Source organism: Ammodytes marinus, assembly GCF_949987685.1.
Source record: "Ammodytes marinus genome assembly, chromosome: 16".
NCBI lineage: Eukaryota > Metazoa > Chordata > Actinopteri > Uranoscopiformes > Ammodytidae > Ammodytes > Ammodytes marinus.
In genome coordinates, this window is record NC_137220.1 from 22,312,341 (window position 1) to 22,323,497 (window position 11,157).

General features: G+C 42.3%; 1 protein-coding gene across 1 annotated transcript in view; it reads right to left on the reverse strand.

The window, feature by feature from the left end:
* Positions 1–382: 382 nt before the first annotated feature.
* The window catches only part of LOC307262307 (carbonic anhydrase-related protein 10-like), a gene marked incomplete at its 5' end in the record, with an annotated part of 54,372 nt that continues 43,597 nt past the window's right edge, over positions 383–11,157 (reverse strand). Inside the window, 6 exons of the mRNA XM_080043142.1 lie at positions 383–1,070; positions 4,014–4,188; positions 6,042–6,196; positions 7,214–7,286; positions 7,714–7,809; positions 8,334–8,519. Coding sequence (XP_079899268.1) covers positions 1,048–1,070; positions 4,014–4,188; positions 6,042–6,196; positions 7,214–7,286; positions 7,714–7,809; positions 8,334–8,519 — 708 coding nt within the window. The 3' untranslated portion in view covers positions 383–1,047. The remainder of the gene's footprint in view (positions 1,071–4,013; positions 4,189–6,041; positions 6,197–7,213; positions 7,287–7,713; positions 7,810–8,333; positions 8,520–11,157) is intronic.

Below are 11,157 nucleotides of genomic sequence, written 5' to 3' on the forward strand. Positions count from 1 at the left end.
GACCTTCGAACAACTCTGTAGTACTTTGTTATACTGCGGGATACCATGAACACCAGTTTGCTTGGCTAAGCTAGTTAGCCGTATATACAAACAATTGCCAACAGACACACACCGCTTAATCCATTCATCACGCTCTTCTGTTTTGCTTTTACCGATTTTGACTTTGTGACGGCGTTATAAAGTCGCTACTTTACAAACCACCACCTTCCACATACACAAATCCAAAGGTTGGCAGTGCAAGTGGAGATGCCTGGCTTTAGAGATATAGACCTTTAGAGGGAAGGTGGGGGGTTATCGTTTGTGTTACTATGCAAAGCAGAGCCCCGATGTGAGCTGAATGCTGTCACCAATTCTTAATTCAATGTTTTAAAGACAAGTGAACAATTGTAAAATCATGCAAAATGAAAGAGAGCGGTCCCCATTCCAGACTGTGGTGGCTCCATCTGTTCAGCTCTGCAAAATGTCAGGCTGCAGTCTCTGTTATGTATACCTACATGACCTGAAAGGAACACCTTTCACATCCTCCCTTTGAAAATGACCTTCCTTAGTTGCCATTCGATATCAGAGCCCGCAGATTTTAATAAGCACATCTGAGTGTGTTTGTCGCGGAGAGAGAGGGGCTCAGACCATCAATGGAAATGCAGGAAATTCCTTCAGGTGTCCCCTGCGGCCAGGATGTGAATGTGGACGATCCCAGCTAAACTGTAGTCTTTGGGTAACTCCGCTCTCGACACTGGCCGAAGAAAACAAGTCTTTACATCTCCAGCCTTTTTGTGAGTTGACACACAGCACATACAAACACACAGTACAGTGTAGACATCATGGTCTATTTCACACTTTGGACTCAAAGCCTCATCACCAGTGTGGGACATTGTTTGGAGTTTTGGTGGGTTGAGTTGAGCTGTCCATTTCGGTTCAGGTTCAATTTAGCAGGCTCTGGCATTTGTTGAGGCGAGCTCATGTTTGTCAGTGTGTGTGAAAACAGACTTGAATGGATGGTGCCTCTGGTCTCGAGGCGCTGACATCTTTTTTTGTTTGTTGTATCTGTTACTTCAGGAGCCACTGATTCACTGTGGGAGAGAGAGAGAGCAGATAATTAGTACAGAGAGGATAAGCAGTGTGGACTGAAAGAGAACAAAGGGGCGCCTAGGGTTTCAGGAGTTGTTAGGAAGACCGAATGTGATGCGTGTGGATGGATAATGAGAGGCAAAAGGTAAAAAGGGACTTAAACCGTGTCCCAATTCCAGACTATTTACAAACTCTGAGCAGGTTATGAGGAGGTTGTGAAGAAAAGTGAAGAAATGATAATAAAATAAAGTTGGAGAGCACTGTTGGATCTTAGCTGGATTAAAAAAAAAGTCAAAAGATGATCTTTGACCTCTCTCATCCAGCGAACCACCTTTTTCCAGTCTCTCCCTTCTTGGAGGCGTCTCAAGTCATTTGCCACAAAATCCACACGCCTTAAAAAACAGCTTTTTTCCCCCTCAGCAATACGATCACTCCATTCCCCTCCGTTAACAAACACCGGTAAGGACTTTTTGATGTGGTCTACTGCGGTATTCCTACTGTATACTATACAGTGTCTGGTCTAAGGTCTTTCTTGGTTTCCTTTTATGGCAGCACTATGTTCTGTTGGTGAGGTTATGTGATGTGGTATGGATACACTGTATTCCTGTGATTTGTGTTGTTTTTATATGTATGTAATGTGAAATGTAGATAATCTTTAGAGAAATTCGGTTTCAGATGAGGAGGGTTATGCTCTGGTTCCTATGACACATTATGGGACTGATCTAGTAGGATCCCAAATGATGCTTTGAGATGAATGCCTTACACTTTACTAACTACTGGGGGAGACGCCAGCAGAAATACCTACAGTGCGCTGGAACGACCCAGGCGCGAGGAAATGCATTTTGGCACGGCAGGTATTTGCGTGGCTCCTTCTCGTGAGTGGCTCCAAATCAGCCTCTAACTCATCCAAAAGCTCCAAAATGGCATTGCTGGATGGGCGATATGGCTGGATTATTTTTTGTTTCTCTCAATCCAAACATAAGCAGAAAAAAACGTTCTCGCCATTCCTCTTCGTAAACATTTAGTAGACCGGTGAACCAATCACAGCAGTTCTTTGCCTGAACATTCTATAAAAACAAGAACTGTTGTCATGGATACCGTTTGATAGAGCCACGCCCACACAGTGCTGTCAAACAGTCTCGACAATAAGAAAGCTCTTTTTTTTTTACTCAGTTTTATCATTTCTATGAACATTTCTAATTGATCATATTTCTGTAAAAGCATTTTGAGACACCCAAATTTAATATCATGTATTGATTTTCACTATTCAATACCATGTTTCCAGAGGCTTTAAGAGTCCAGTATCATAATTATTATAATGTGTTGAGTGAAGGACACAAAAAAGTATTTCAGTGAATGTCAGAGAGTCTTCTTGGACATCTGTCTGTCTGCCTACACTCTCTGCTCTTTGCATCCCCTCTGCGGACCCAGAGTGCATTCTGACAGCCCTCTGCTCCTTGACCGTGAATGCAGAAAAATCCTGTTGGAGCTGTGTATAGTAACCAGCTGATATCAAAGGGAGCCAGAGGCCGCTGAGTCCATTTGATGTTGTGCATTGCCCGCTGCGCCCGGCCGGATCGATAACAGAGGTATTTCAGAGCCCAGATTGAATACAAGGACTCCCACACTCCCTGTGTAAGACTTTCCAGTTTGTTTTGGTGTTTGTGTGTGATGTACAAGCTTGCTCTTCACCTACGCTTTCCCATTTTCAAATCTGCACAAACAGACAAAACACTCCCACACATTTTTTTTGTACTTCCATGTGTGTATCACCCTCCTCTTTTGCTCCGATGAGATCTCCCTCTCTGTTTCATTCTCTATTTTTACACAGTATTCTCAGGACACCGCTGACACAGAGCCACGCTCTGTCAGCCTTCTCTCCCAGCTGTTTTAACTACCAGCTGCACCTTTGTGCTAATGAGGACCTTCTGTGGACTTCTCTCAGTCGATCCAACTGGCTTATTATATAGTGACAGTTTAACGTTGAGAATTTTTCTTTCAAAGTTCATTTCCAATTTAGGCCTTGTAGCGTCTTAACACACACTCACAGTACATGTTTTGCACGGATAGAAACCAGCAGCACAAACACTGTTGTCATTCATCACAACATTCATTTATTTTGGCCCTAATTCTCAAATTATTCACTGTTCCATTTAAAGGTGCAGTCAACGATTCTGGAATACGCTTGTTGTCGAAATCACTTTTTGTCAAAATTATTTAATATTTCCTCATGATCCGCAACCTTTCCGTACTGTGTATGCACAGGAAAAAAAATGGCTTTAATACACAGCCCAGGCTCTGTAAACTAGTATGTTTACAAAGAGTAAGTAAAAGAAAAAGGAGGTCTAGGCAAAGTCTAGGCTGTGTAGTATGAACACTGGATTTATTTTCAGCACACACACAGTACGGACAGGTAGCAGATTGTGAGGAGATATTCACAGATTTTTTTGGCAACAAGCTTTCTCCAGAATCTCTCCTTGTGGAATGGCAGAACTGCTCACTGTTTTACAGCACAACAGATGGTGTTTTTAATCTTTTAACACATTTGGATAAATTTCATTATTTTTTATAGTGGTTTACTTTTGAATTCAGAACACAGCCGCTTGCATTTCTTTTTTGGAAGCAGATCTGTTTGAAGACCCAGTAGCACGCCCCTTTCATATGCCTCTAATCTCCTGGTGTACTGGGGTGCAACAACTGGCACTGCTACCAGAGATGTGTTAACTCTATTGGGTTTAATGGAAAGTTTTTCCCTGGTTGTTTGAAAGGGAGCGATTGGGGTCCATGAACAAAAAAAAACTCTGGTATTGGCTCGATGGTGTAAAAACCTTATTAACTCTAAAGGGTTGGCTAGTGTGAGAGAAAAAAAAAACAAGAGCATGCGTGGCACTTATGCCTGCCATAATAGAATATGTAATTGTACTGTATTGACGCAGAAACATTACCTCTGTACTGCGGGCGTAGGGCTCGGTTGTTGGGGCAGTCGCGGCCCTGCTTGTTGAAGTTGATGTTGGTTCGGATGCAGCGCTGCAGCAGGGCCTGGGTGGGCCGCGTGTTGTCGCTCATGCTCATGAAGATCTTGTAGGGTTCGTTCTGGCTGAGCAGGCGCAGGGAGTGCATCTGTGGTGGAGAGGTATGGGTGGTAAAGGAGGGTTTGTTTTATGGCTCAAACACACTCTAACACAATTGGGTTTGTCTCTTGGTGTTGAATTAATTGAAGTGAATTGACCAATAGCTACTTGGGGTGACCCCGAATAGTCGACGGTTCCACGATTCTATCAAAAGATCTTGATTCAACTGCCAATCTCACAGTCGAACAGACGCAAAATGTGGTTAACAATGATCATTCTATGCAGTTATATGGGAGTGCGGAATGTTTTAACATGGAATTGCTTGGTGTGTCCCAATAAATCATGATACATCGCCTATTGTGGTATACATTATCCTTATAGTAAGTCATAAAAAATAACTATTGAGCTTTAATAAATCTATTTAGGCCTAAAATAGAGTTTTTGTTTTTGTTTTCACTTTATTTAACCAGAAAAATACCTCATTGAGATAAAAAAAAAATGATCTCTTTTACAAGAATGTCCCGGTCAAGACAGGCAGCAGCATAGTCACACCCATACACACAAACAGAAGTCACACAAAATGATTAAAAACGCCGTTAACGTCGTTGTTAACATAATATAAGGCCCGTACATCACTTGTTATTCATAGTTAATGGATGTGCGGACGTGAAGAGAAAAGAGAGGGATGAGGAGAAGGAAGAGGGGAAAGGCCATGAAAGGTAGAGGCGGGTGGAGCATAAACTATGCTGGAATGAAAACTGATAGAATAGAGACAGGAAAGAGGGATGAAAGTGAAGGAGGAAGAAAGAGAGAGGGAGAGATTAGAGAGGATTGACAGGTAGACAGGTGTTTACAAAGGACGGGATGAGTGAGAGCGGGAGTAAACAAAGTGAGAATGAAAGGCAGATGGTGTGCCTCGGCTGATTGCATTAATGCACACAGGTGAGTGCCGCGCTGGATCGTAATGAGATTCCCCATTTCAGTAGGGCTGCGGGGATCAGATCTGATCCATCCAGCTGCTCTCTTGAGACACAAAAAATGCTTTTCTAGTCTGAACCCAGCTATGACAGGATGTGTAGATTAACAGTGGTTTCACTTTGATTGCTTGTATTTCTTATATGTTTTTTTTATTACAACACCTAATACATCTGCTAGTTTAAAAAAAAAGATATTGCTTAAAAAAAGGAGGATGTTTGGCCTCGAAACAACTAATTAGCAGAGGCGGATGTTATTGGGTGGTTGGATGTGCTCCGTCAGGGTTCATACTGCTCTGTAAGTGTGAAATTCAAGCACTTTTTTCAGCACTTTCAAGATAAAAATAACTTTTTCAAGGAATCCCAGAGCTTTAAAAAGAATGCATACTGACAATCATCTAATAACGCTATTGAAGAAACACACATGGAATTTTTTCTTAAAATTAAAATTTTAAAATAGCACATGGCAAATATGCACGAATGCCCAATTTAAAGAGGTTTGTCCTGTGTATTTCTGTGGCTGATTTTCAGTCCCTGGGTCACACAAAGTGGAAGCTCTTGAAGAAAAAATCCATTATTTTGAATGAAAATATATATGAGCATTTATTTTAATGAACATAATAATTTTTTTCATCATTTTCAAGTCATGATGGTATTAAAAAAAAATCAGTTCTGTGTTAACTAGACCGTTTTTTTATGTACGGTATGGTCAATATGAAGAATATCCAGCATTACATTTCCGGTAATGTGTTCAGATTTCAGGCACATTAACAAACCTGTACGGACCCTGGCTCATATGCGCTGCTTACATGACACCACTGTTACCACACTGCCTCTTCTTACCAACCAAACCACTTAGGGGACTGTGGGCTAGATGCTTTCAGTTACAGGTCAGGTCATTTGCATTTTTCTTTCTTCTCTCACGCACCTGCATCTGTGACACATAGACGGGCTTGTTGATGAGTATCCAGGTGGATGTCTCGTAGCAGGGAGGGATGGTGATGGAGCCCTCGTAGGTGATGTAGCGCGTGGTGTCGGGGTAAAGCTCGCCTATGTTCAGGCCCATCAACAGAAAGGCGTCGTCTAGAGAGGGGAGAAGAGGAGATGTGGTGAGCTGGGTGAAACATTCCCTGTGTGTTCAAAGCCATTAACAGCAACAAAGAGATGAAGATGTTGTGTGTGTGTGTGTGTGTGGTTCATATAGAAGACTGCATCAGGGTATACATCAATAAGGTTTGGACCAATTAAAGGGAATGATTCGCCTGAGAAAAAACATAAATATGTTGAAGCACTGACAAAGTGTGTGTGTGCGCGGTGAATTAAATTAGGGCCCAAAATCAAAAAGTCAATGTAAGGTCCTCCTAAGTTGTGTGTGTGTGTGTGTGTGTGTGTGTGTGTGTGTGTGTGTGTGTGTGTGTGAGTATGTGTGTGTGCGTGCGCAGCTTGGCTATTTACAGTGCAGTAACAGGAAGGAATTCTCCAGGGGGCTGTACATCTTCGCAGCAGAGGCTAGAAAACCGATTTTGGCAATGCAGCGCCGATTTTCTTTATGAAATTAAGAATGCATTACCCGCTAAAGGAAAACCCAGGAGAACACGCGTGTGTTTGTGTGCCAGTAGAGTGTGGACTAGATCTCCTGTTATCGGGAAATCAACTGCATATCCAAGAGAAGGAGAGACATTGAAAGTGGCTTTGACGGGCTCATGTTACATTTTTTGAAGTAAATGATGAGGCAAATGCTGCTCCTTCACATTACCAGATCTGATGTGAGACCAGTTTTATTATCTTAAGAGGAACAGCCATTTAGATTCTAGACACAAGAGTGTGTCAGCCAGCAGATGAGGAGACCTTCTTTGACACCGAGGGTTTTGTTGACGGCGAAGAAGGTACAGCGGTCAGACTATTTGTTTCATATTACGAAGCAAATATATTTCATTTTACTCCAAGGTTGAGGTTCAAAGTATAGATTGTCAAACAGAATGAAAGTGTGGGTGTGGGTGTGGGTGTGTGGATGTGTGCGTGTGGGTGTGGGTGTGTGGATGTGTGTGTGTGTGTGTGTGTGTGTGTGCGTGCGTGCGTGCGTGTGTGTGTGTGTCTTACGTCTGTAGTTGATTCTGGTGATGGTGTCTCTGTTGAGCATGCGGTTCAGGAAGGCGTTGGAGTTTTCAGAGAGCTGAGAGAGAAGAGGAGATCAAATATTCATCATAAGCCACAGCGCAACACACATGCAACACACACACACACACACACACACACACACACACACACACACACACACACACACACACACACACACACACACACACACACACACAACACACACACACACACACACACACACACACACACACACACACACACACACACACACACACACTATAGGAAAACACATGCAGCAAGTTATTCCTGCACAGCTATGCATACATTGTTAAAACAATCAATAATTCCTCAACCTTATTCTTGAAGACTCGACGTCATTGAAAATGAGGGTCACCCCTCAATCATCTCTCGAGTATAAATAAAGGTAAATGAATACCACAGTGTGTCAATCAAAGCACTTATTGGTCTTTCATTGTTTTCCAGCAGAAGGCCACGCTGACCTTAATGAAGATGGACACCACAGCGATGCCATGAGGGCTCTTGGCTGCCTCAGTGTAGTTGGCGTACAGATCCTGATTATAATGGATCAGCTGGACCTGAGAGAGAGGGAGAGAGAGAGAGAGAGAGAGAGAGAGAGAGAGAGAGAAAGAGAGAGAGAGAGAGACCAAACGACACAGAGCGTTACAAGCCAAACAAGAGTAACTGAAAGCAGAACTACAACCACTGGATTGCTTTGGGGTTTTGATTTTCAAAATCATAAAAGAAATATGTTTTGTAACTCTGTAATTTGCAACTCTGCAATCAAAAGGTGACAGATTGGCTGCCCCACAACCCCCCCCCCCCCGAATAAAAAGGAAAACATGAAATCACCCAAAGATGCTAATGGAAAAAAGGAGTCATTGGTCAACAATATTATCAGTCAAGTTATCAGTGTCAATTAAGATTGATTTCCTGGAAGGCTACACCCAGGTAATTGAGCCCAGGTAGATTGTTTTCTGATTCCGGCTGACTTTCTAAACCTGTAGCAATCTGCAATTATCTTAATCTGCCCATCAGCTGTTGCCTATGCTGATGTGTTCATGTGTTTTTCAAGGTTTTTGATGTCTGCATGGCCTCCTACCTCTCCAGGAAAGCCCTGTCCGTTGAGGAGGTGCTCTGAGCCCGAGGAGTCCTCACTGCCAAAGTGGACTCGGACCTCCTCCAGTCTGTAGCTGTAACCCAGCGGGCCCCCCGAGATGTTCACCAGGTGGGCTTTGTCCGGACGCAGGGATACGTGCTTCCCCGTGTTGTACATGGTGCCTCCCATCTACGGGGCAAACAGAGAGGGAGGGAACGCAGGTTGATGACACCACAGCTTTTCTTTGTTTAAGGACCAAATATCTGCAGAACTATTTTATTTTTTTATTTAACCTTTATTTAACCAGGAAAAAAACCTATTGAGATTAAAAATCTCTTTTTCAAAGGTGACCTGGCCAAGACAGGCAGCAGCACAATGAACCACAGTTACAGACAAACAGTTACAGACAAACTCTTCATTCTGGATATTAACGTCATCATGTTAAGCTAATTTACATGAAGCCCACCAGAGCAAAGAGGCAATGTAATGTGTAGGCGGAACAAAATAAGGACATACTGCTGTCCTGGTTGGTAGTAGTGCTTAGTGATTGTTCATGTATTTTAAATAAATCAAATGGGCCCATAAGATATTTAGTCTCAATGAATATGTTATGGGCCTATTAACCTATTCAGATTTGTCTAAGGCTTTCTTGAAGGACGTAGTACGTTTAACTACCTCGCACACAGCCATCAGAGAGACAGAATAGTTTCTGTTCCCACAGTCATCTCAGGTGAAGTAGTAGGTAACAGTAAGAGATAGGTAAACAATATTCAACGTTTTTCACAAATACTGCAGATCAAGCCCTGTTCAAGGACTGTCATCCCAGAGGGAAAAGTTAGTGCTCAAAGTTTGCTCTTCTACAGCTAGGAAGACAAATTTGAAATTCTCATCTCAGCCTCATTACCAAATATCACAGTCACAGAACCCGGATATTTCAATCATTCAGCCAAAATAATCTTTTAAGTGATGTTTAAAGTTTAAAAAAGGCATCAATCAGGTTTTGTTTATAGTTCTTAAGTGCTTTGATATACAGTAAAGCATAGTGCTATCTCACGTTGGGAACAAAAGTGAGTGTATCTGTAGGACTGATGTCTTGTTTACTGTCTTCTTTAATTGCAGATTGCAGTCAGTGCTGGGTTGTTGTCAATGGGCCTTGCTTTATGCTCTCATACAGGTCAAATTCCGCCATATCTACACTGAAAGACTGTTAAAATGACTGTGTTTGTATGGATTGAAAAACAGCTTTTCCTGTTGCTCATCTGGCCCCAGAGCTGTATGTTGTCAGTTCCTCACAACACCCCAGGCAATACATAAACCATTAATGCTCTCTACCCACACGCCAACCATATTCATCATGCATATTATATTACGCACGCTGCATTCTCAAATTTGTTACTGCTGCTTGTATATAATAAATGAGGGGAAAGCACAGAGGCTGGGTATAATTGTAGCGTGCCACTGCTGGGGTGGTATGAAATTAAACCATTGCTCAACAGCCTGGAACCTATTTACATCATAATCCTTAAAGAAAAGCATAATTTAAAAAAATACGTCAAGGATTTTTAATCTAAAACTGGAATTTCTACGTCATTCAAATACAACAACACACTCATACGTTCTTGGATTGTTTTTTTAGTTTTTTTTTAACATGAGACTAGTAAGCTCGTAAGATTGTTCCACGTTGGATTCAGACATGTCTCTTAACTGCCGTTTAAGCTTGAGAGTATGAATTTTCCCAGCAGCTGCTGATATGGGGGAACATAATAAAAGATTAGAATTAAGGTATTATACAGGATAGCAAATAGTCCAGCTAGTATGGAGAGACAGGGGGTTGGGGGGGGGGGGGTCATCCCTATGTGCACAGCCCAAATCTGCCTGCATGCATTAGGCCCAGTCGAGAGCAAAAAGTCCCTGAAACATCTCCTTAAAAAAATCAGGACAACATTATGAATAATCACGTCGCAGCAAGCAGCCTCAGCGTTCGAGGAAAGGTTGCGGTGAAACCTCATTGCGATAACTAAATAAAGACAACAGCTGTGTTCTTTTACTTTTATTTGTGAATCATTACACCATCAGACGTTACACAGGAGGAGCAGCTGTTTCCACAGATGAGCAGCAGACACGCTCAGGTCTCAAAGGGGTTTATTTCACATCTTTTTAACAAAACTGGATTCGATGGCCTTTGTTTGACAGCGGTTTGGCGGCTTGGCGGTTGCATGGGGGAAGCTTCCACCACGGAATTGAGACAATCAAATAAGACAAACTCCCAAGTAATTGAGTACCTGTTCTGATGTGGGGTCTTAGAAAAAAAACCAAAGCAGCACGAGACGCATCTTCAAAGCCTTCATCTGTTTTGTGCCAAGCATGTGATGTGACGGAATAAAAATGTTGGAGAGAGGAAAGACTGAGCGACAGTAGGGTTGATAAAGACAAAGGAAAGCCAGGATTGGTATGGACTGGTGGTGACACTAATGAACAAAATGAGATGCAGGGATGTGGAACGGCATGAGAATATACTGTAGACGAGGTGTGGATAGAAAATGGGACTCAGAGAGAGGAAGGAGAAGGCGTTAACGATGGCAAATATGAAACTGAGGAAAATGAGAGCGGTGATGGCTGAGTGGTTAAGGATGTGAAATCTAATGAGGATCACTGAGTTGGTTGAAATTGTGCACAGTATTGTGTTGCCCATACCAATTCGTTCGACATTCATTCGTAATTGAAAACGACTGTTGGGCGAAACTGGCAGAGTATACAATACATGTGAGAGACAAAAAAAACTATAGAGGGAATCAAGGTTGATTGGAACGTCCCAGAAATGACATTA